A 26,430-nucleotide genomic window follows, 5' to 3' on the forward strand; every position below is an offset into this window, starting at 1 on the left:
AAGTGGTCACCGGATAGAGAACACATTCTTCCATTTATAAATCAATTGCAAATGAAAACGAAATTATATGGCACACATTAACACACCAAAATTAATCTGGGTTAAACCATGTGCTGACGTTCTTGCTCTAACATCACTAGGAACCATGGGTAACAAAACAGCATAGGATTTAGCAGATGCCAGTGATTAAAATACCTCCTCTAGGTCCTGGACTCTCTCATTGTTAATGCACGCTTCAACCTGGACTGCTGCATCTTCATTCTGAGAGATTAGTTTGGCAGATTCTCTTTCCCAAAGATGTACACTCTTCAGAAATCCCAACAGTCTCTAGAGCTCCAACATTTAAAACAACTTTTCTCCTAAACAAGAGAGAGCGAAGCCAAATGTGTCTAAAGGGGGTTAGCTGTGTGCATGAGAGATCAATCATCAAAACTTTCCCAGACTGCAGGATCTCCTAATATGGGATAATTACTTCACAGGGGAGAAAGTGTGTTTCTGGTTAGTGCTCTTCTGGTTGCTAAAGTAGTAAAGCTTAACACAGGTTGATACACTTTTAAAGAGAGAAGTAAATGTAAATACAAATAGTAAGAGTCCCTTCTCCAGTCACAAGAGAAACAGAAGGCACTGCATGAGCTACAACAATAAATGGACCAGAATATCCAAATAAGCACTTAATAAGCCTATGGAACATGCAGCTAGGAAAGATGTGTTTTTCATAAATTCATTCCGTCTTCCACCCAGGAAAATGTAAGTGAAAGGATCTTGTCGGTGCCTGAGTCAGAAGGTCCAACTCACATTGCAACAACAGTTTTTAATTATAGGAGATGCTTGTCTCAGCAATTAATGGTTTAGGTATAAAAAAATACATTTGGTTTCACTGGTGTTACAGTGGTATGACACTGGCATTAACAAATGGATACCTGGGCCTTCAGGCGGTAAGAACACAGTAACTCTCTGTTAATTCCAACTTTGCCACTAGAGCTTCTAGACAGGTCATAAGAGGAGCAGGGCCAGAGGTCAAATGCTTAAGCATTGATTATCAGAGGGAAGGGCCCTGGCATGCTGAGCAGCCAAATGGTTCAGACACATTTTCAGATTTGGAAAATGTTTTTTTTTAATTCTAACATTTTAATTGTTAACAAACCACTTCCTGTATTTTCACAATACAATGCAGTTTAAAAAAAAATTATCACTAGAAAGATACAAAAATATATAGGTAAAAGAAAATTATCAAGCATTTATTACTGCTTTAATATAAAGGAGAATAAGAATTATGTGGCTGTGCTAATTTTACACTTCCTTCTGCAGATGAAGATTTCTGTCTTAAAACATTTACATTCTCCCCCTTAAAGTAATTTTCCATTTTGCTGGATACAGCACAATTGCATCTACTCTTTCAGCTGCAATGGGTTGCTGAAATTGAGCTATTGCCCAGCACCTGCTCTTAGTCAGACAGCTGAAATCAGAGGTTAGGGGGAAAAAAAGATTTCATGTCATTGTAATGCAAGTCTCCTTTTAGCTTTGCTGCAGTCAGTGTTCAATTATGTTCTGTAACAATCTCCATTACTAGAGTCAGTGTTTTTCTGTTCCTTTGTGCATGTATTAACATTCTTGTTCACACGTGATAGCCTTCTTAGCAAAGCAGAGGAGTCTTAAGAGACATTTGCCCATAGATCTAATGAGTCTACATATTTTTTTGGCCTGTTGGCAATCCTAGTGTTCAAATGTATCGTCATTTTGAATGCTCCAAAGGAAGATAACAGATACACCAGAATTGAAATTATTTCTCACTGAAGGCCTGATAGGTCAAAATTAACCTGAAATTTCATCTAGCCTATTGAATACAAAACACAGAACACATAACAATGAATGGCCCCCGTGTAAATTTTTTTCCTGTGTGTATACTATTTTTACAAGCTCAGGATCCTTTTCATTCAGAATTTTTCTAAGTTCACTCTGTAGCCCAGATGTTTACGACTTCATCTGAAGCAGGAACCAAGGCCCTACATCTGTAGGAAGAAAGCCACAAAGACTTTGCCCAGCAATGCTCAGCAGCTGGTGCAAACAGCTTCTGGCAATGCAGGAGCAGGAGCCTTGCTTCTGAAGTAGGAAAGAGCAACAATACACAGACAGAGAGCTCCGAGACAGGGGCCAAAGGGTGAACACCACAGAAATTCAGGGTCTGGGACTTTGGGAAAAGAAAATCCCGAGCAAGGAAGGATTGAAGATTATTAGAGGGAGGATCTGAAAAGCTTAGAGCGCGAGGGGTTTTATTATAGTATAAATACATTATAATAAATTGACCTTGAAAAAAAAGGACATGGATAAGGTGGAAAAGTTTATGCCTAAAAATTAACCTGTTAGAAAAGTGGAAATGATAGAAAACAGTGCTAAAAACTCTTGAAAATTTAATTAGGAATCTCAAATATTTCTGTTCTCCTTCTTCCATTAAAGCTCCAGGTCCTCAAATTACATGGCTGACTCCCAGTTTTCAGTAAGGGGAAAAAAATTCTAGCTGTCACGCCTGCAGAGAAAACTTTGAATATTCAAACCCTAAAACCATAAACAAAATATAAACCAAAACATAGCCTTTTATTTTTTAATAAATTTATTTATCTGAATGTAGTCTCTCTTACAGTTTTTAACATAAGATATAGCATTAGTGTAAACCTAGCATCTGCTTTCTAAGCAGACGGCAGCTAGAGATCCAAAAAAAGATTCCCAGCTGATATCATAATCATCATCACCACATAATGACTGCCATGCTGGAATTATGGGTGGCTCATTTAAGGATTTTATCTATTCATATATTCTGTATTTGACAGATTAACCCCTTCCCCATGATGTAGAAGCATACTCAACACTCGCCAGCATCCAATCACTCTATGCATGACTCTGTGCAAAAGAGCATGACAATGATTGCTCCAATAATAGCGTACTCACAGCTGAGAAAGGTTCAGGCCACACACAAGGCCACAGCAAGTCTTCAGTCTGTCACAGATGCTCCCCCACAGAGAATCCTATACAACAGTAAGACTTGTCGTATGAAGTTCCAGATTCCTGATCAACTATCCATGTCTAATGGTTTGGAGTATATTGTTAAAAACTAAATGAGGATTTACATTTTGTTCCCAGCACTCTTCTTAGCTTCTATGTGCAAGAACAAACAAATAAAGATTCAAGGTGGAATTCTTCCGGACATATGAAGAATAATTATTCCCCCCAAATTCTCCTTATGTTTATCCTTGTGGATTTTAATGCATACTTGAGAAATCTGTTCCTCGTTCCATATTCATGAAAAGAGAGGACATGACAGTTACAATTTGCATACTTGAACCAAGTTTGCAGCCTTGTAGAGGTACTTACCCTACATCTAATAATTTATCGCTTTTCATTGATGCCACAACCACTAGTCATTTCTAACTTTCACTTTCCCAACGTAGCAGATCAGAAACAAACGACAGATATGCCAGATCAGTCAGAAGCGCTGCTGTAACTGCCAACAAATCCTTTGGCTGATTCAACCATTTCATAATCATCTTACATTTCAGTGCACCGAGTCTCAGCCAAAAAGCTTTCATATCTGTGCCTCAGTCCCTACCACAAGAGAGCAAAATCTGAAGTCCTGGAACTATAATGCTGTTATCAACAGTGATATAGAAAGCATCCAGATTCATACTTCGGTGCTAATAGCCCCACTCTGAAGAGAAACAAAAGGCAATTTTGGGGAATGCCAAATGAAGTAGCCCTCAAAACAGATGAAGTTTCTATTTATTCTACTACTTGAGGATAGGTAAAGGACGGAAATCTACAATAAAATTCACACATCCACTCCTGCAGTTTTCAAAGCTCTCCAGACATATTGCTGAACACTCATAGACAATTCTGTAAGAATCTATACAGATTTTAAAAGTTTCATGAACTCTGAATATTCATCCATTTGCAAGATATTTCTGATGTTTTGCCACACTGTTTCCTTTTAGTAACATAGGATTTAAAAAAGAAAAAAAATACTGATGAAACGCTTTGTATTTAAGAGATTTCTTATAGAAAGATCCATCAATTCCTTTCCTCGACATTAGTGCCCTCCTGAGAAGCACTGCTCACTCCAAGGAAATCTGCATTACTTCCTCAGTAGCTTTTATTAGGCAGCATGTTCAAGTTACAGGTTGCAACCTGCTCAACTCTGAACACAGCCAGAATGTTTGCACCAATACATGAATAACTATAAAAACAAGCCCTAGGAATATTAGCAAGTTCTGCCTCAAAAAAATCACTTTTCAACAGGTATATGCTGTGAAGGAGACAATGAAGTAACCTGCACAGTGCCCAACAGAATGTGAAGCACAAGGCAGTCTAAAAGACTGTATGACCTTGCTTTAGTCCTCATTGCAAAGCCTTACCTTGCTTCTGCAATTCCTTGCCACTGCTACTGGTGCTGCAGTTCCACCATTGCTGCCTTCTGTAGCCCGATGAAATGTGAGCCACACATGGACACATGCAGTTTATCTACCATTTTGTGACCATCGCCTAAATGAATGTGACTTCAAATTTCAGGGTCCTGTGGCTGTCAGGGCAACTTATTCTGCTCACGTTAGAGAAGGGGCGCTTCCCACTCATAGGAATTTTGCTTTATTTGAGGAAGAAATTAAATGTGTGAACAAGAAGAGCACTCTATCTCTCCTTAGCTGGTAAGTATAGGATTTAACCTAATAAACACTTCTCTAGGGTAAGAACATTATCCTCTGTTGTTGCGGTTTATTTTTTTCTAAAATCCATAGGGTTTCTCTCCCCCTCTCTTTCTCACGTATACAAGATGAGAGAGGCTTCAGTGAGCACAGCTACCAGTATTCCAATTTATTCAGCAGCAGCCCCTGTGGACTGCTAACAGCAGACTGTGATTCTGCTTGGATTACAAGGCACAGATAAGTAATTCCATCCTTAATCTATCACTGTCAATGGTGGTAAGGGAGCAACTTTTCCCTGTGAGAAATCAGGTAGAGGAAAAGACCATAATGGGGTGGGGCGAGAGGGGGGGGAGGAAGTGTGGGGCAAAAGGACAGCAGAAATGGAGAGGACACAAGTACATTAAGAGCTCGATGTGCAAGTGCATGCAGGACTAAGTAGGAAATGAGGGATGGGATGAAGGACCAGGGTGCTAATAGAAAAGCAGTAAACAGGAGAAAGGAGATAGCCAGGTTCCAAGCAGAATTTTTCAATAGCAATGAAAATCTCACTACCAACATAATCTATGCCATCTATTACACTGATCTCAGTGTAAAATGGTGGAGATGTTTGAGAGCTCAGTAAATGCTGATGGATACCACTATGTTACAGCCACGATCAATAAATCTCAAGTGCATCATAAGGAGCCTCAAAGCCTTCACATACAGACCTGTCAGTAAACTGGGGCAATATTACAAATAGACAACAAAGGATAACGCAAAGATTGCAAAAATGGAACAACACAGAGATAAGTGAATTTCTTGGAGGATGGAGCAGAAAAGATGAAAAAGCAGGTAAGCTATTTAGACATAAATGATGTAGAAGATCAATAACCCCACACCTGTTTTATGTGATGGAGGATTCAGGAATGGAGGAGAAAACAGTGAAAGTAACAATGAGACTTGGGATTAATTTTTCTTTTCCTTCTTAAAGGAATTCCGAGTGCTGACTCCACCACTATACTTCACTACAGTCATCGTCTACAATCAAAGTCTCTGCCCACTCAGGCTAGCGAAATCCCTTTTGGATTTTTGTTAAAGAAACAATTACTTTTATGTACATGTAAAATAATCCTTTGATTTTGCAATAGGTAGTTATTATTTTTATGTTATTTGCTTGTCTGGCTAGAATACTGGCAGATATGTCACGTAGTCCCAAACATGTGAAATGGGTCATTCATACTAGAAAAGACCATAAGAAGCTGATTTCTAGGCAGGCACTGCCTTGAGATTAATACAAAACTTGGAAAAAAATATTTTCAATGAACTCTGCTCTTGGAATGTCCAATCTTATAATCCAAACACAGGTCCACTACTGATTGTATTATCTTATTCCCAAGCTTGCTTACTGCTTTTCCTAGTAAGCAGATTCTGTGCTCCAAAGTACACAATATGTGTAGCCAAGCAAAGTCTATACCCTGAAAAACTATTGTTTGTTATTGATGCCATGCTTTCTAACTGTGTAAGAGCTTTCGAAGAGATTGGAAGGAGGGGGGAAAAATATGCAGGAAGCTTCACGGTCAGCTTTTTCAGCTTGTAGGAAACAATTATTTTGCAAATATAATAGGCCCAGGCAGGATCTCTTGGCAAAGCATATTTTAATAACGATTTTGCAAGACCGGGTGTTCTACCTAAAGGTAGACATACCTAATAGGGCCAAAAGCCCCTGCTTATATCTGCCCAAAATCCCAGCTGCAATTTCCCTCCCCCGCATTGGTTGGGTACTTCAGGGTTTACAGACTATCCCGATGCACAAAAATACCCTTTCCCTTATCAATCTATTTAAGATACAGATTCCTGGTACGTGGGCTACACTTCCCCCTAAATTAACTTACCAATACAGGTATCGGTATGTATACAGGTGTCAGTACGTATTCTGGGAAGAGACTGTGTATTACATTAAGAATTCATAGTCCGATGCCTCTCTGTCCTTCCCCCCTGCTGGGGTCAGGTGCCAGGTCCTCAGTTATGTAAAAACAACAATTCTTCATTAAATGTTCCTTACAAGCTCTAACCCAAACCCATAAAGTTTGACTTAGACTGCCTAAGGAGAACAGATCAGTCTAAAGATTAAGAAAAGGGCATAGAAACAGTTTAAGAGAAGTCAAGGGGGATCCTAGTAAAAAGATTTGGAAAAGAAAACCAAGTAATTAATGGAAACAACCTACTGCAGTGTGAAAGACTACCAAAATAACAAAAAAAAAGAGGAAAAAAAGGGAACAAAATTCCAAGATACTACAAAAAAAGCGATTAAGAAATCAGTGAGTAAGAGAACCCTCTCTAGAACAGCAACATAGTGAAAAGCAACAAAAAAGACGAACTGCAAGAAAGAGATCAAATGTTGTCCCTGGTTGACAAGGAACGTTGCTCAATTTCCACACACAGGCCTCATAAACCGGCTATTTTAAACACGCTGACCCAACCCGCCCTGAGATCCTGCGATTTGACTCCAGCTCCGAGCCCTGAGGGAAAAAATGATCCAAATCACGAGACTCCCACAGCCGGTGACAGGACATATGACACAGCCCCCTGCCCTTTGTTTGGGTAGGCCCCACATCCTTTGCCCCACAGCCAGGCCCGCTACTCAGCCTAAGCAACGGACGCCCGCCCGCCTGCCCCTAACGGCCAACGCGGCGCCCAAGGCGCCACCGGGCGTAACCGTCCGCGCATGCGCAGCAGATGGGCGGAATTAGCGCGTACCCGCTCCGCCGGCCCCGAGAGCCGGGAGGAGACACGAGCAACCGATCCTGCGCATGCGCAGGAAAGCACACGGCCAGGCGTGCGGGTGAGGGCGCGGGCGGTTCTGCACGGAAGATCCCATTCCGTGAGAAGGGCATAAGCGGAAAATTGAGGCTTGTCTCCCTCACTCTCTCTTCTTTTTTTCTCTCCTTGGTACTGCCGCACCCCTATGTCTTTGCCCGTGGCTTTATTATTTTCTGCCCTGTCCACAGGGGGTTAATTTCGGCTACGTGGTACAGTTCCCTATCTTCTACCCAATAACAAACAGACTCTACAAGCGTATTTAGTTGCTGGGCAGAAACTACTCCGTTGACTTCGTAACACCACGGCGCCATCCGCTGAGCGCGTTGCCCCGCCTTAGATACTAAAAGGGGCGGGGTGTCGCGTTTGAATGACAGGAAGTCTAGTGGGCGGGAAAAGACAAGTGAACCAATAACAACTCCGGGTAGCATCGATGAGCAGAGCCCACAGCCAACCAAGCTTGGGGGGTTGGTCGTCTCCTGAAGGAGGCGGGGCGCTCGGTTGCTAGGGCCGCGCCGTTGCTAGGGCAGCGGCTGCCGCCACCGCGCTCTGCTGCGGCCTTCCTGTCCCGCCGCCGCCTTCCCGGGGACCGGGGCGATGGTGAAACTCGCTGCCAAGTGCCTCCTGGCAGGTGAGTCCAGGCCACCCGGTCCCATCCGCCCCTCTGGCGGTAGAGAGCGGGCTCCGTGGGGTGGGGCGAGGCCAGCAGCGGGGCGGTGCTGGGACGCCCAGGCCCCCTCAGCGTGGGGGGAGCCCCGGGTGGATGGTCACAGGCCGCGCCGGGGGGTGGTCTGGCTTCCCTCAGCCCATTGTCAGGGGTTCGCACCGACGGCGAAGAGGTGGGGACCGCAGCACCCAGGGGACGGGAACCGTGGCAGCCACTATTCGCTGTTACCTATCCCATACTCTCTCCCTCTCCTGACATGCGGAGAGTCAAGAGCTGCGTTCAGGGCGGGCGTGAGGCGTAGCTGTACCAGCTGACATGCAAGGGTAGGATCCAAAAAAACCCAAAGAAACGAAGAAAAAGAGTATTTCTACAGTGTGGAAAGGTGTTCTGAGGAGGGGCAAAGTGTGAAGGGAGCAGGGTAGACAGCAGAGTCCTGCCTCTTGTGGGAAGCTCCCTTTGTGCTGGAGGGAAAATTCATGTCAGAAATTGGGATGATTCTGGGTGTATGATGGAAGGGTGAGGCCTTAGCAAGCAGTACAAGGATGAAGCATGTGCACTTCAGAGAGGCAGCTTTTTCCTCAAGCAAACTGGAGGTTAACCTGAAAAAAAGAGCTGAGGTGAAGACACCAGTTTATTTAGTCAGGGTGAATTATGGAGGTGTTGAAGTTAAGTACAGCTGACTGTTAACACTACAGTAAGAAAACCTTTTTTTTCTTTCCCTCAGCCAGAAGCACAAATTCATAAAACATTTGTGTGCAGACATCTCCCAGGTCTAACTCTTTGCTACAAACCTCTTTTCTTTCATCCAGAATAAAATGGTTGCCATTTTTTAAAATGATTGCCTCAGAAACAGCTAACCATCAGCTTACACAAAATCAGGTGTGATCTTTGGCGTATGCAAAAGAATTGATCTCCCTGATGCCTCAGTTGATAGTTACTGTGTACAGCATGAGTATCTTGCCTGTCTTTTGGATTTGAAATGTACACACCGTTTCCAGTTTGGAAGTTTCCAGGTCCTAATACATAGCCTCTGTTTAAGTCTTTCAAGTTTTGTTGTTCAGTGTTACTGAAGGCCATTTAAAATTCACATTAGGTTTTTTTTTAATGACCCAGTTATGTGCTTAATCCTAATTGGATCTGGAGCTGCCTTTTCAATTCTGTCCGTAACACAAACAACAGGAAGGTCCTGTCCCATATATAGTGCTCCTGAGTGCTACAATAATATCCATGTGTTATTAAAAATAATAAATTAATGGAGCAAACTAGGCAAAATAACTTCTTGCTTACAGAAAAGATAAGTATAGTGAAGGATACATAAGAGGTGAGTAACCACGACAACTTGAAGGGAACAAGAAAATGCAATGACATAGGAGCAAAAACATCAGAGATGGAACAGGGAACTCTTGTGTACCTTAGGAAATGGTTATGAAGAACATAGTGGCTCAGAGTATTGGGAACTGCACCAAGGTCAAAGAGAACAACAGGGGAAAAGGGCTTTTATTAGCAAGAGTGAGAATATTAACTTGACAATAGAAAGTGAATCCTGTGTTATCTCGAGTTAATACACAGACACACAGTAAAAGATATTGTTGTGTGAGCTTACTATGAAAGCGCTATGAAAAGGTTTTCATTGTAGAAAGACAGCTGGCAGTAGCAGGTGTTTTAGACCCATACTACAGGTTCTGGCAGAATAACAGAAGTATGGATAGAATAAATACTGTGGGATGTGGTACTGGCAGATGAAACCAAACTACATGAAAAGGGCAAGGAAACTTATCTTGAAAAAGTGTAGTGAAGTCATGGGCTGAGAGGGTGACAAAGAATAAGAAGAGGGAAAGAACAACTGAGGCTGTCAAACTGAAAAAAGGCAACACATTACTTAAGAATATGCACCAGATGATGCTTGTGCAGATTGGAGCAATGTGTGCTTCTCTGTCTCATTTTACAAAGACAGATCTAATTGTCTATTGAAATACAGAATAGCTTCCACTCAGAACAGAGTGTAGTCTTCAGCACAAGCTTGAACTGATCAGGGAACAAACAAGCTGACTTACCAGATTTTTCTGTCTAAATATTATGAACCCAACTCATCTCAAAGTAAGCAAGCATGCTAAACATGTTTAAACAAGAAGTACATTTGGTTAATGCATCTAGGAGCAATTGTCACTATCCAAAACGCTCTTCCTCCTCTATAATAATATGTGAGCAGATACCTTTCCCTGTTTCCTTTGAAACACAACCTATGAAGCTCTAATAGGATCAAAATATACCAATTTCTGGGTTTATTATTTAAAAACAGAAGGTCAAAGACTTGTATCCCAGGCTTGGCTGTCATGACTGTTCCTTTAAGAATAAAGCAAGAACCACTGAGGTATTTAGTTTCTGGTTCCTGTCCTTTGAACTGTCCAGGCTAGTGAGACCATATGTGAAGAGAGGATGAGCTGTTTCAGACCATTAAGTCTTTGTTTGCAAAGATGATGGTATTTTCATGGAATGATAGGGGCATAGGTGAATTCTGCAGTTCTCTGCCACTGCTTTGGATTTTACCAAGTTATGTAACAGCAGGCCAAAGCACGCAGCTGCCAAGTTTGCCTGAAGTGTTGTACAAGCCATACCAGAAAGCCTTGGCTCTAAAAGAGCAAAAACTAAAGCCCCTTGGTTTTCCTTTCATATAGGGATGAATCAGCAGGCTCTTTCTCTCCAGCCAAGTGACATTCTCTTCTGTTCTGCCCAGAATGCAACTAATGAGCCACCAGCAGCATTGAGTCAGCAAGAGTTGCTCTCTTAGCAGGGTCAGCAAGAACAGTTCATCGAGGAATGTTAGCAGCTTAAGCAGCTTTGTACTATATAAATTGCTTGTTTTTTCCCTTAACTCAGTATGTAACAAGGATTTGAATTTGGTGAAAGGAGTAATATAAGGAGATAAAATAGTCTTTTATGCAGCCCAGTCTTCCTTATCACGTTGTGGTTTTCTCAGTATGACAACATATATCAGAATTTTTAATTCTCATATAAAGGCTATAGGGTAGATACGAATTTTAGAACACACAGCAGTTCCACTCTGGTTTGGGGGCTCTTTACTGTCATTCATAGAGCAGAAATCTGATGTCAGCACCAGTATGCATAATGGCAATACTAATTTCTTCGTGTATTGCCTTTTATATTTTTTTGTGCTTGTTGTGACAGTTATCTTGCCTGTATTCAGAGTTGTAGCATCCAAGGTCTTATGGCATGTGATAGTAAAAGAACTGAGAGAAAACAAGATTCTGTAAGATGAAACAAAAATCTTTTATGTTTTTGGTTTTGCAGGAGATCCAGCTGTGGGGAAGAGTGCTTTAGCCCAGATGTTCCGCAATGATGGGGCTCATTTTCAGAAGAACTACACACTGGTAAGCAGGCTTAAACTGCTATCCAACATTTTCTACATTGCATGATAAAACTAAGAAAGTCTAGAATAAAATAAATAATATTATTTTAAGTTGCAGCATTAAAGGTGGGGACTTATAGGGTTTTCTTTCTTTTACATCCTAGATTCTGAAGAGAAACCATTTAATATTCTGTAAGTCTTTACATTATATGGGTGATGGTTTTGAAACTTAATGCAGAGTAATTTAGTTAATTTTATAATTTTCCTGCTGAACCAATGTTTTCACAAGCTTTTGTGGTGTTAGAGAGTTTCCCCCTTTAGGGAGTGCTCTATGAAAAAGCATTGCTGAAGGAGAAAGCTTTTAATTTCAACTATTAAATGTGCATGTGGACAGTGCACTTATCACTATGCAAACATGAAGATGTGCTGCATAGTCCCAAGATAATTATAATCTACAGAAGCTGTTCCCAGATGAAGAGGATACAGTTTGCAGTCTTTCAGTGTGAAAATCAATGGTGATGACTAATCAGAAGCAGGATAAAAATAAAAGTAAATATAAGTAAAGTAAAAAAAAAAAAAAAGGAAAATATGACTGTGGAGAAAAAAAAACCCTAAAATACGTTTATTCATTGAAATAAAGATGGAAACCAAAAGTTAAGGATAGAAATAGAACAAACAAACAAGCTACAAAGCAGAATGAGATAAAAGGTGGAAGAGGCACAAATAACCTCAGTCCCACATGTCAGCTGATCACATGGTTGGTGCAAAATGTTCTACGGCGTGCTTTAGAGCAGCAGCGTGATAGTGAACGTAGCCCTGCAGGTTCCAGCTAATACCCTTAGTTGTATATAAGAAAATCTCTGGATGTTGGTTCTTCTCCATCTTTTCCCCCCATCAGAACAAATCTATGTGGCTTTGACATGTAGGTGGGAGTATGTTACCAGACCTATGAGGGGTTCCCAGCAGTCTGTGTTTGATGGGATTGTAATGATTCACAATAATTGCTTCAATCCAATGCATCCTTCGTATGCAGTCAGACAGGCTCTTAAAAACTCTTCTGATGCTTGTTTTCCTGATTCTTCCTGACAGACAACGGGCATAGAACTGTTGGTGAAGGCTGTATCAATTCCAGAGACAAGTGATAGTGTGGTGAGTTTTTCTGTGACATAAATTGGGTCAGAAAGAGACATCCAGAGCTCAAACCTCACTTCAGTCTCATTGTGGTGGAAGATGGCTCTGTGTGTTCATAAGGCCATTAAGTTGCATTAAGGAAATGAGGCTGATCATGTACAATTGCTGATACTCCAGGGTTAGTTTAATTTTAAAAATGTAAGTTTTACATACTTGTATCCAATGTGACATCTTAAACCAAAGCTGTTGCCAGCTTTGCTCGAATTCTGTTCTGTCCTTTAGGGCATTCAGGTTTAGTTTGTGTTTCTTAAAACTACAGAAGCTGGAACTTATCTGTTATTTTCCTTAATGACTGGTGGAATGCGGACCGCATGCATAATTTTGTATTAATAGTGAATGTTACTGTCTCACTCCCCATATTCTGTTTCCAGTAGACATGGAAACCAGACTTGGGGTCTTGGAGGTAACCGTTTTATTGGTTATACATGAAAAATAGCTATTAATATTTGTTTTCTCCTACTATCTGAACTGGACTCTTCTCGTGTGGGGAACTTGTCCCTTAGGGACACAGCACTGCTGTACTGAACAAAATGCAGGAGTTACAAGTTCCAGTACTTACTTTCAAAACCTTTCCCTACACTGTGTTTTTCATGGGAAGAGCCTTCTTTCTGCTTCTGCTTTCAGGAATTCTTCATTTTTGACTCTGCAGGAAAAGATCTATTTTCTGAAATGCTGGAGAAACTGGTAAGCCTTATGTAACAGTCCTCTTCCTCCGAAGAAGTGCTTTTGCTTTGAAGATCTGAACTCTTTAGTCTGGCAGATGTAGCAAACTTTGTCTTTAGTGTAAATGGGAGCAATTACCTCAGTTGCCAATGCATCCTGTTCTATGTCCCTAAAACCTGTAAAAGTACTGGAAGAAATACTTTCCAGAGGAAAGAAGGCAGATAGTCATTCAGTTTTCTTACAAAAGAAATAGGGATGTTTAACTGAAAATCACTGTGTACTCTTGGTTAAAGTGATTTTTATTTCTTAGAAAAACATCTAATTTGCTGCTACTCCAACAGTGGGGTTTTTCTGTGTTATAGTGATGTGTTTGACCCAACAGGGCTCATTCTTGTCCTTGAGCATAATACCACCCTTGATTTTTTTCCTTCATGCATTTGTGTCCTTAACTGTACAGTATCTCCATTTGGAGATGTACAATCAATTAACTGATGTGAGGTTTCATAAGACAGCTAAGTCAACCTTATAGTTCATTGTTTTACAAGGGGTAATTCCACTTTTGCCCTTGCACTAGGTCTGGTTTGCAAGGGATCCCTGTGGAAGCTGCCCCAGCTTCTCAGACTGGAGGATTAATTTTGTGCTGATTCAGCATGAAGAATCAGCTTACCCAGGGATCAGATGAGTGTCAGAGCTGCTATAAGTAAAGTAGCAGGACCGTGTAGACAGGACTGGGGAAGGAGCGCAGGACCACCTTTCCGTGTGCTCGCTATTTATTCAGTCAGCTCAGCTGAGGTGTGAAACCTCAGCCAGGGCATACAATTCCTATATGTTAGGCATTTTATTTTTGTCTTAGCATCTGTGTTTGCTGTAGTTACAGACTGGCTGTTGACCACATCAGTTTCATTAGAGCTGACAATGTTCCTTTCTTGCTGTGCAGTGGGAGCAACCCAACGTCCTGTGCCTTGTCTATGATGTCACTAATGAGCAATCTTTCAACAACTGTGCCAAGTGGTTGGAGAAGCTGAGGGCTCAAGCAGTTGGAAGGCACATCCCAGGTAAGAAATGGGTGAGATTCTTGTCTGCTCCCCTTTTGTATGACAACAGTTGTTTCCGTTGCGATGTGGCATAGCATATGTATTTTAAGCCAGGGGCGGGCATGACTTCCTCCAACTTGTTTGCTTTTATCACAAAGCAGATAAGGCATAAATATATTTTCTCTGTGGAAACTTTTCTAGGTAGTTGTAGGCTGTTCTCCACACCTCCAACTTTTTCAGCATTTATTGCTAATAAGTCAGCATTTCTTGGTTGTTATTTTTCCTTTGTTTCATGTTTGTTTGTGTTTTGTTTGTGTTTTGTTTGTTATTTTTTTCTGTAGGTGTCTTAGTGGGGAATAAGACAGACCTGGTTGGTCGTCGAGTTGTGGAGCAGAAACAAGCAGAGCAGTGGGCTGAGAAACATGGCCTGGCGTACTGTGAGATGTCCGTGGTGAGTATCTGCACCTTTCACCATCTGTGGAAGTGCGCGTGTGTAAAATTATCTTCTCTTTCAGGTAAAGAAAGATAATTGGGGGCTTTCTTCCACTTGTATGTCATCTAACTCACCCTCAGTTTCAATGTCTTTTGTGAAGCAGTTTGAGCAGAAACAGTCAAATGCTTATTCCATCTGTCGTTCAGAATTTTCTTATTTCTTTACAGAAGGAGATGAAAAATTTTGAGGCACCTTTCCACATCCTGGCAAAGTCATTCCACCAACTGTACAAAGAGAAAGTGGAAACTTTTCACTCACTAGCTTGAGGGCCGTGACTGGGATGACTTTTTTATCCTCTTAGCTTTTTCTAGCGCCCGGAATCCTGCAGGATGGAATACAGAGAGAAGAAAAGATGAGCTATTTGCTGCTTCATGGTCATCTTCTGGTAATTCAAAATAAACTAGAAATAAGCAAGTGGAAAGACACTCTTCTGAAGTTGCTACCTCAGCATTCCTTTCATGTCCTCTAACTTGGTTCTCTGCTCACTGAAAGTCTGCTGCGTTGGAGGAGGTGGGGAGTAAAAGGGGAGGGCAGAATGGAAATTGCCAGCTCTTTGCTTTGATATTGTCTTGTCTCTTGTCTGAACAGGCTTCCTGCTGCTACAAGCCAGGATTTAGAGGTTTGGAGGAGAGAGGAAACTGACAGGATGTTTTTCAACTTAAGCAACTCAGCCTTGATGCCTATATTGCAGGGCGGGACTGGTGTGTCCCTGCCACTTGAAAAGCATTTTCAGTAGGGGACCTGTGCCTTAAAACCAACACATAGAGACTGAGATGTGCGGGGACAGAGCTCGCTTTAGGTGTGTTTTTAGGAGCGCCCAGAGTTTGAGGCCTTTTTTAACAGTGTTAATCTTATCAGTCATAGGACTGATATGTTGATGACTAATATGTGTTTCTGAGAATCTGGTTCTTTTATTCGACATGGCTCACTTTCACTGCCTGGTAGAAACGATCTGGCATCTGTGCTATTGTCACTTGGTAATGCAGTGCCCTCTGCTGGTCCCAGGTCACAAGATTTCTGAAGCTACCTCTCTTGGAGTGAGCAGGATTTCCTACAGGCACATCCAAATTGGCTTATCTGCAACATGTGGTCAGGTGGCAAGAATACCTGTTTTATTCTGAGTCCAAAATTTTAAAGAAATTATATTTTCTTCATGTCTGTGTCATTTCATGTGGTTTTGTGTCATTTTTGTTTTTGTCAGCTGAACTTGGCAATACCAAGTTCAGTTCTCAATCCTTCACTAGAATCAGAGTCCTCTTTGTTGTTAAACTTTCCCTGCTTGTCCTTTAATTTCAGATTAAAGACCATGATTCTGATGTCACTAGTGGAAACAGGACTCAGGAAATGAAAGCCAACCTGGCTAAGTTCAGAAAGGGTAAAAGCCTAGAGAAAACTGCTCTTATGTGTGGAGTGCTGATGTTGCACGTGTGAGAGTCTGCTAATGCAGTATGTGAAAGCATCCATGGTAAGGTACTGCCTTGTAACTGAGCCTAACACCAAGGAGTTCAAAAGTGTAACCATCTTCTTCTCCCAGATTACGTTAGCCCCCCTTGGGCAAGGGAAGCTGGATTTTGTAGAGAGTAACCACTGAGTGAATTTTCAGGCAGGATTTTCAGGAATCTGTTTCAAGACTTTTAAATGTGCATTTTATAACCATTTTTATGCCCAATGCTAGGAAAAGTACATTAGATTGAACATAAGAAATATGGCTGCAGATGTTGTAGTTGAGTTTATGAAGCACTTCGAGAATCTAGCAGCTGGGCTCATTTCACTGGCAGCAGTGTTGGTGCCAGGAATTAGCTAGGGAGCATGAATACCAGCTGAAGAGGTTAAGTAGAAACTCAGCCCACAAGAAAAGAAAATGACTAGGTTCTTTTGCTGGAAGCCACCTAAAAAAATACCAGAAACAGCTGGGAAAACTCTTGCTTCCTCCAAAGAAGGAAGGGCTCCTCCATGGCCTTAGGGTAACGAGGAATCTCACTGCTTTTTGGATTGGATTACTGTTACTGGCATTTTTATTTTACATGGGTTCTCTTGTTAATTCTGGGTGGGTGTCTGTTGATTTACATGGGCTGAGTAGAGTCTTGCCTGCAGGTGCTAGTACGTCCGACTATTAAGAATACAAGTTATTTTGGATGCTATGCTGGTCTAATTAAAGAACTAAAGTTTTGTTTTGATTTGGTAGATCATTTTGCCCCTGGTTCTATTGATGATGTGATTACAACACAAGACAGATATTTTTTCATATTGAAAAATAGCATGCCAGGTGTGTATGCCACCTGTGAAGTGGTATATAGAGGGGACGAACGCCTTGGGAATAGGTGATAAAGTGAATCCTATGCAGTCTCTAACCAGCGAGGTCAATCTCCGCACCAGAAGGACCTCCTATAACTTCAAATGAACAGTCTAAATACACCGCTAAGATGAAGATTGGTGAACACTGTTTTATTAAATGAATGCAAAAGCTGGAGGATCTCATTAAGGGAATGCTTGCAGTAGTGATTTGTGATTTATAGGGAAGCTGCTTTTGAGAGGTTAGTGAAGAAAAATGCATCCCATGCAGGGAAAGATATATTGCCTGAGAGAGAGAATGTGTGATCTAATTAGCTAGCAGTAGGAATTCACCCACTGCCCCTTTCCCTCTTCCCACATGCCATGACTGGAATTAGAGAAGGGATTGTGTCTGAAGCATGTTGCCCAACTTGCTTTTTACAGGACTATTTCAAGCACTAATGTAGACACAATTTAATGTCCTTCAAAATGGTATGTTTGACAATAACCACCTTAATCCTTCCAAATGCATTTTAAAAGCATAAGAGACTAATGTGCTATATAATACCAGCATGATGCAGGTGATGCTCGTTGCTATTTTCCTAACTTATTTGTGACCTTGGTTGTAGAGGCCAGTAGTGAAGAGCGGGTAGAGAACCTGGGAGCCAGATACAGGTAGGCTGTGGAAAGTAGTTCTGTGTCTGTGTGAAGGAGTTTAGGGTAGTGAGTGGGTAACCTGGACAAACAGGGAGAGCAAGGGTCTGTAGCCATTAAGTTTCTCTTAACGGTGTTCAGTAACTGTTGTGGTCACATCTATAGGGTGAGAATGCACATTTGCTGCTCAGAGCCTTAGCATCACTCTGAATTACAGACACTGTGGAGAGCAGTGGGAGGAAGGCAGAAAGCCTGTCTGCTGACCGGGAAGCTGCTTGTCTTCTTACAGCTTCCCTGTTTTGTCCAACTGTGCAGTGCTGCAGGTGCTCAGCATGGATGTTTACAACCCAGAAGAGACCTAGGTCAACCAGAACTGAAATTTCAGAAGAAAAAGGAGGAAACAAAGAGGCCTATAACTGTTTTTAAGAGATACATAGTGCTTCTTTTTCCTGCTTTCTGGTTTGATTAGACAAAACCCATTTTTAGTTCCTTGGAGGCCCTCCTTCTTACCTTTCCTTTGGTCCTCATGGTTCTGCTGTGCAGAATCCCTGTTATACTTGTGTCCTGCTTTACTTAGCTTGATACATCACCAGCTGATTTTTTTTTATCCTAATTTCTGCATTATCTGTTCCCAAGGCTGCAAGACATTTCTTCTTACAAAGATTAATAGACAAAAGAAAACAAAAGTAGAATTTTTAGTTAAATTGTCTTGGAAGAAAGAACCTTAAGAAGCTGACTGACATTCTGTAATTCTACTGGAAATTCGTTTGTGTAAAGTTGTCATATTAAAGAAGATTTAATGGTTTGGTTTTGTCTTGCCAGACACATTCTACTATGGAGTGAAATGCAGGATGTAAAATTCCAGCAAGATCAGGTTTTATTGTGGGAGTTAATAGGAGTTTCAAAGCTGATCATACTCTGATAAGACCTGTTCAGCTTTAACAATGGAATGGTCACTGCTGTTCATAATAAAGCATTAAATATACTGAAATGGGGCTGTCAAAACTGTTTGTTTGTTTGTTTGTTTTTTCTAGAGATTTGTTCGTTTTAGAGACTTAAAACTTAAGAAAGGACATATTTCAGAAAACTGATCTGATAAATGACACCATTTGGACCAGGGTTATTTCTGATACAACTTCAGTGACTTAAAGGGCTGGATTTAGTATTTTATGCCAATTGACTCCCCTGGGTAAGCTTCGTTTCTTTACCCACTATGCATCTTGGACCGATCTGACCTGATAGCAAAAGACACATGATGTTGTTGGAAATGAAATACTGCCTTGGGGCAGAAGGATAAACTGTGTGGCCTCCTGAGGTCCTCTCAGCAATACTTTCTATAATTCTATTAGATTAAGTGGGGAAAGAAGTAGTGTGGAAAGCACAAAACAGGCTAAGTCATAAACTAGCAATTAAACTGGGAGCTGGGCTGGGCTACAGCAGAAGATGTACAATCTATCCCAATTAAGAGCTGTATCTCAGGAGAAACAGGAGGCTGACGCAGGTGCTGACAGCAGGGAAAACACTGCATTTCTGTTCTGTAGGCAGCAACTGCTTTCTGCTGGTGCTTATACAGATCTGTGGGGGTCCATACCCCGCTCAAGACTGTGCTCTGCTTTTAATAATTAGTGTCTCTATGATGTTCAGCTGCCAACTGCTTGCAGTTGTTGTCTCATCTGCTTGTATATTTTCCCCCTGTACTCAGCACTGGTGAGGTAGCACCTCAAACCCTGTGTTCAGTTTTGGGCCTCTCACTACAAGAAAGACACTGAGGTGCTGGAGAGAGTGCAGAGGAGGCAACAAAGCTGGTGAGGGACCTGGAGCACAAGTCTGATGAGGAGCAGCTGAGGGAACTGGGGCTGTTCAGACTGGAGAAAAGGAGGCTGAGGGGAGACCTTATCACTGTCTACAACTACCTGAAAGGAGGTTGTAGCATGGAGGGGGTTGGTCTCTTCTCCCATGGTAGTCCGTGGAAGCTGGGACTAAGGGACATCCAGGACCTTCTGCAGCGGAGATGGAAGCTGAGCAGGAGCTCTTCCAAGGGCCATGTTAGACCCTGCAACATCTCTCTTAGCCTAAGGGCACATCATCTCTCTGCTTCTCGCATCCTATTTCCTCCTCCTGCTGTCATCTTGCCTTGAGAATAATGTCTTCTGTGCCAGTTGCCCTTGGCTCTGTTGACCTGGAACAACAATGCTTCAGGGAGGGAGAAAGAAAAAAGCTACTCGCTCTCTAGTCTTTTCAGGGCTCTTCAGGTATTGTGACTCCCTGTCGAAGCCACCTGAGAGATGGGGATGTTGCTCAGTCTGGAGTGTAATTTCCTGGCAGGAGACCCTCAGCTGAGACCTGGCAGCCTCATCTTGGCTCTTCAAAGCTTACTGCAGTGTAACTTTCACAGACACTGGCTGTTCTCATCCTGATTTGGAGCTCTGTGTGGTGGTGTTGTTTTGGTTTGGGGTTTTTTTGTTTGTTTTTGTTTGTTTGTTTGTTTTTACTCCTTGGGGGGTCTTTCTCTTGTTCTTCTGTCACAGCTTCACATGTTTCCTCCCCTAGAGCTCTTTGTCAAGAGAAGCCTGGAACTGCTCTCTTTCCTGATCTCTGAGATCAAATCCAAATCTGGCAATGTTTAAAAAGGAAATGTGACAGACCCTACATGTCAAGCTGGGGTCAAGGATGGGGTCAGTTTGATGAGTTTCCCTCCAGCCAGATATGCATCTCTTGGAGAAATGTGGAGCCTTTAATCTTTCTGCATGAGTACTGGAAAAATACACAATATGAGGGTTTCAAGTTAGGGACTGTGAGCAGAATGATTCTCTGAAAGGTATAAAGGCAGAAATTATCTGCTGCTGTATCCCAAACAGGGGAAATGCAGGAAGGGAGGGGAATAGGAATACGTTGGAAATAGTAGGTTCTATATCCCTTCATGAAGACCCCAAAGGATTTGTTGAGGCAAAGTGGGAGGGTGGAAATTAGGAGTGGGAAGATGTAAGGCTTTTCCTGGGTTGTAGAATGGTGTGTGGAAGTAAAGTGGGAGGAAAAGTGATTTTTGCATGAGCCGTTGAGGGGAAAATGAGGATATAGTGGATAAATCTGCATGACACCGTAGGTGGGAAGGCAGGTGGTAGTAAATAACAGAGATTTTCAGGGCCAAGATCAGTTTGGAGAATTCAGAGCCATTATGAGTAAGGTCAATGCTAACCATCAGTTTAGGCTCAATATGCAAGGCCTGTGTTAGAACCAGGCAGTATGAGTTAAAGTCTGAATGACAGGGTTGATGCTGGGATTCAATAGGACAAAAGCAAGAGTCCAGAATGGTAAGCCTCAGAGTCATGTGGGGAGATAAGAACAGCAAGCTGTGATGCCATGAGGAGCAGTGGTTGGAGAGAGCATATCCAGATGAGACCAGAAAAAAGAGAGTAGGTAAGCTAAGGACACTATCAGAGTGGAAGAGTGTGAAGAGATGTTGGAAATTCAGATTGAGTACAGTTCTTCCAATAGGATTTCTAAGTAGAGGGAAATAGAGGCCTACAAGTGTTACCCACACATCTTTGTATTGTTTAAAACACAAATTAGTTCCAGTGCTATCTCTATTTTCTTTTGCCACAAAAAGAGCTGATCTATTTACTTTAAACTTTTTTTTTCTAGGCAGGGGTGAGGGGTCAGGTAACAACACATAAACTTATGCCTAATTGTGCTGCAGCATCCTGAATACATCATGTTCATCCATTCAGGGAATGGAAAGAGAACCTGCACCTCACCCAACCAAGCGGAAGTGCCCACTACAATTTTTGCATTGACATCTCTCAACAAAAGCTTTGTGATAGGTTCATACAGCAGAAGACCTTCCCAGAATATCAATATTCAACCACAAAAAATAGAAAAATGCAATGTATGTGATGCCAGTGTAAAGCAGATAGAAAACACTCTGTTCATGAATAAAATTACCTACAATAAAAAAGCATCTTCAGCTCTGCATGGGAGGAATCTCTTTTCTGTGTTGGTTTCCCTTCTCTGCTTTTGCTAATTTATTTTGAATCCTATGAAGTATCACTTTTCTCTTAATCTAACAATTTTGTGTGGCCATCGTGTGCTATTTCTAGGACTTTGCTTTTATAATGTTGTGTGGCTTCAGTCTGGGGACTGTGAAACCAGAAGTTTTGAAATTCAGGTTGCAGTTGAAGCATCAGGAATAAAATCAGCTTGTAAGGACAGCAGAACAGAGTATCTAGGAAAGATGTCTTACAGGGTTAAGATAATGCTTTTCAGTGTTATTGTCAGCAGCAAGAGATCAGGCTGCAATGAATGTGGAAATGTTAGATGAAGAAGGAACGCCGCTGGGTTTGGAAACAGATAACAAGTGTGGGTTTCTTGTAACTGAGGTAAATGCAGAGGAAAGGATGCTGGAAGTGTCTGGGTGCAGATGTCTGGGGAGGTAGTAGAGGAGGTAAAGGAACGTTCTTAGACAATATGGTGAAACTGGGTAAGGGCAGGAAGATATTTCTGGTGGGAGCAAAAACAGAATAATGCAGAGTCTGTCCTCTCTGCTTTCTGGACCTATTGAGACCTGGGGATATTTTCCTTAAATAGACTAAATCATTGTTCTTTATGGCCTTCCCAGCTGAGAGTGCCAGTAAAGTGGCTTTCACTCTTCACCAAGACAGACCTGATCACTGGATGCCATTTTGGTCCACAAGCATTTTGATGTTTGATTCCTCTACGCTGTCCATGCCTCTTGCCTTTTTCCTTCTAACTGTCCCTGCACATGAAGGTCTTATAACTACGCGTCCCCGAAATTTTGCCACACCTCCCATGCTAACAGCCCTTTCCATTATTTTAAGACTGTTTAGATCCTTCCATGTACTTTTCTTTCTGGTGTTATAAGCTGCAGTTAGAAAAAAAACCTCACTGGTCTTTCTATCGACTACCACCCTCTCATACCCCTCTCTTCTCTATCTGGTGCTGGGGTAGGGCCTTGTGCCTTGTTTAGTGGACCAGTTCTGCTGCAAAACTGGACTGGTACAGGAGCGGGAGACCTGTGCCCATGTTGGATGTGTGTCTCTGCGCGGGTGAGGGGCAGACGAGGCAGGCACCCTTTCCTCCTTTTTATCAGACTGTGCTCATTTATTCTACCATCTGTTTTCCCAGTGCCAGAGATGATGCTGGGGATATGTGACTTGGGGCACTCAGGCAGAAACTGGCCTGCACAAGGCCGGCCATGTGTTTGCCTCCTAGCGATGCAGCGGTCAGCAGCAAATTCTTTGCCGCCGCCTCCTCTCAGTATGGGAGAGAGCAAGCGTGAGCCGGGTTGTGTAGGAGACACAAAGAGACGAAATATGGGAAGGAGGGGAAGAAGGGGAAAGAGATGGGCTGGGGTGCATGTGAGAGAACTGTGGGGAGGAAGGATAGACAGACAGACAGATGGGCAGAGTCGGGGAGAAGGAAAGAGGAATGGCTTGTAGAGAGGGAAGGACAAGAACTGGGCAGGAGGAAACACAGAAATGGATTGACTGAGGGACAGTGGGAGAAAGACTGTGAAGGAAGGAGAGTCAGGCAGGTGTGGGGTGGAAATAGATGGATTGTCTGTGGGAGAGAGATGTGTGTCAGCTAGGTACTACAGTAATAGGCAAGTGGATAACTACAGAGATGGAGATAAAGTGTGTGTGTGGTGGTGTCTGTGTGCATGCTTATAGAGGCCTGTGTAAGGGGAAGCTGAGTGAATGACAGTGAGGAAGAAGCGCCATAAAGAAAGAGGAGAGGGATAAAGCAGAGGAACAAAAGAGCAAGGCTAGAGGTGAACCGTGGGGAAAAGAGAGGCATGGGAAGGCAAGGCAGCTCTCGGAGTGCAAACAAGAACTGGAACCAGGTAGTGGGGAGGAAGGTGATTCATTTGAGAAGAAGGGAGGCTAACAGCACTTGTGTTTGGGGCTGAGGTTTTCTTACTGGGACCTGAAAGAGGATGCAGGGCAGAGATCAGAGCACAGTTCTGCATTACTAAACAGAAGCATTTTTGTGTATGCAGAGCTCACTGCCAGTGCACAGAGAGACCCAGTGGAGCTGGGAGTGTAAATGCCACTGTGCTGTGCAGATTGTTTCCTGTGTGCTCAACTGCAATATGTACCTGAGCATCTGCAACTTGTGGACTGCCTGTTTCCAGTGTACCTGCTTGACTGCTAGGAGCTGTTTAACATGGCAGCTCAGGCATTTATTTATCCTTTTCTTCCCCCTCCTCTTGCCCTTTTCCTCTAAATGGAAAAGGAGATGTGAAAAAGCAGTGTCCAAATTCACAGGCACCTTCTTAATTCTTCCACCTCATGCTACAGACACCACCTTGCTTTACTGCCTGACTTGACTTCCTCTCCCCTCCCTTTGGCCAATTATTTTCCTTCTGTCCTTTCCTCTGTCTTTTTTTTTTTTTTTTTTTGTCTCCTTCTTTATCTCTTGCTTCAACTTTCTATCATTTTAAATTTTTTCTCTTCCCTGTACCTCCATCCCCCTTTTTCTGTTGTGTCCTAGACTCCTAGTTTAAATGTCTTCCCTTGTTGCAGCTTATTTCTTCTGGTTGCCCTGTTTCTTCTCTTCTGCTCCTTTTTATCTCTTCCTGATTCCTCCATATCTTTCTGTCTGTGCCTGTCTGCCTGCTTTTTCTCATTCACTGTCTTTCTTGAACTGGGTTGTGAATTCTGTTGGCATCAGAGTGGGACAAACTGTAAAACCAAGGTTCCCGGAGGGCCAGGTTGTGATCATTTTATTTTTACAATGTCCTTGGATGTGTAAAGGTGTTTGTTTGAGGGGGAGGAGCAGCGCATGTGCTCCATGTGGGAGAAGAGAGAGGAGCACAGGCCAGAACGAATGAAGCTTATAACTAATATAGGTCAGTTGCAGAGTCCCAGTTGTCTGTGAAACAGAGAAGTGGTTTGTGGCTTCAGACTGGCTGCTAGAAAGATGACAACTGAACAGTTTTATTGAAAAGATGCAAACAACCTAGAAAAGTGTCCTGTGAAATGATGCGGTAGTGATAAGCATGGGAAGAGGACCAGCTCTGTGCAGGGGACTGCTCATCTCCCAGCCACCCCCTTAACCCAGAGAATAACCAGCCTGAAATTCCCTTGTCCTGCCTCTGAGCTGTCTCCTCCTGTGCATGGTCCTGTCTCCCTGATACGGAGCGGTGAGCACAGCTGAGCTATGCTTCCTTGTGCCCCCTACCATCCTTGCTCACTGTGTCAAAGCAAAAAAAAAAACAGAACAAACCAATTAGAGACCACAAAGGAGAACCATACCCCACACCCTTGGAAGATGGGCCGGAGCTTTTGGCCAGCCTCTGCTGGGGTCTGTGCTGCCAAGGAGACCCACACAGCCAGAGGAGAGGCATCATCAAGGCCCTGAGCCTGGTTTGGTGGAGCTGGATGAGCCAAGTGTGCTGCTGGGAATTGCATTGCTCTGTGGTGGACTCCTCACTTCCCATGATTTGCCACCGTATGAGAAAACACTGCTTTCAGACCGTTCCCAGAAATTTTCACACGTGGTCAGTCGCTGCAGCGAAGGACTGAAAGTGGCAAACCCTGATGAGCCCAGCATTTGGTGTTGGGATTTCTGATTTAATTTCTAGTAATAATTTTGGTTTTATATGAGGTCAAAGTTAATCTGCTAGGATGACATCAAAGCACGCATCCAGATTTTCAGAGGTATTTGGAGCCTCTACCTCTCTGCCAAATCAATGTGAGATACTGACTGCTCAGCACAACTGAAGATCAGGACAGTTCTTCAATGTCTGAAGATGGAGTTAGAAGCCTGAATAGACATGTGTGATTTATTTTTTTTTTAAACAGGCCTCTGTTCCCAAGGCAGAGAATATCACCACTCTATGATTCCTACCTGTGGTATACTCTTCTGTGCATCACCATAATGCTCCAGTCTAGCACCTGACTGGCTTAATGTGATGTGTTTAACCTACTTCCTCTATAGGAATTCACACTGGGGATCCTAAACAATTACGATGGTAATGTAAACCCAAATCCTAGGAACTCATATAATGGCTCTCTGGACACAATGTGCCAGCTGGCTTTCTCTGAAACAGTCTCTAAAGTACACATAGATCTCATGGGATAGTTCCCTATGTGGGACTACAGCAAGAAACCCTTTTCACATTAAAATCAGTAGCCTGTTACTGACATCAGTGGGACCTGGAGATTTTGAATTTTCTAAGATTGCCTACTCACTGGGCTCCTGGATAGGTATTGGAATACATGCTTCTCTTGCTTTGTTCCTCTGAAAAGTTACAGGGACTAAATAACCTATCCCAGAAATGAATAATTTCTCTTGTTTTGTTTAGTATAGAATCATAGAATCGTTTCAGTTGGAAGAGACCCTCAAGATCATTGAGTCCAGCCCAAACCTAGTTATAGCACTATGTTCCTTCAAGAGTCTCTTTTAACCCTGATTTATTGTAGAGCATCAGAAAAATTAAAAGTTCAATATTACTCCCATGATACCCTAAACTATCTGACAGAAGATGAGCCAGTGATGTCTTAAAGAAGACAAAAATGTATATAGCTGACTTGTAGAAGGGTTACCTGCATCAGTACCACCAGGCCCAGGAGAGCAAGTCTGTC

The 26,430-nt window shown here is 42.4% G+C and overlaps 1 protein-coding gene across 3 annotated transcripts; it reads left to right on the plus strand.

The window, feature by feature from the left end:
- Positions 1-7,388: 7,388 nt before the first annotated feature.
- On the plus strand, positions 7,389-18,815 carry IFT27 (intraflagellar transport 27). Of its 3 annotated transcripts, none has more exons than XM_021299422.2 (7): positions 7,389-7,509; positions 11,461-11,540; positions 12,608-12,667; positions 13,334-13,393; positions 14,310-14,427; positions 14,748-14,857; positions 15,067-18,815. In XM_021299422.2, exons 1-7 carry the CDS (start codon positions 7,404-7,406, stop codon positions 15,163-15,165), a joined length of 633 nt encoding a protein of 210 aa, XP_021155097.2. In that variant the 5' UTR covers positions 7,389-7,403; the 3' UTR covers positions 15,166-18,815. The 3 variants fall into 3 exon arrangements, with proteins under 3 accessions (XP_021155097.2, XP_005511327.2, XP_021155099.2); XM_005511270.3 differs by lacking the exon at positions 7,389-7,509 and adding an exon at positions 7,898-8,115; XM_021299424.2 differs by lacking the exon at positions 7,389-7,509 and adding an exon at positions 7,898-8,115 and having other exon boundaries at positions 15,046-15,334.
- Positions 18,816-26,430: the final 7,615 nt, after the last annotated feature.

Source organism: Columba livia, chromosome 1 (genome assembly GCF_036013475.1).
Source record: "Columba livia isolate bColLiv1 breed racing homer chromosome 1, bColLiv1.pat.W.v2, whole genome shotgun sequence".
NCBI lineage: Eukaryota > Metazoa > Chordata > Aves > Columbiformes > Columbidae > Columba > Columba livia.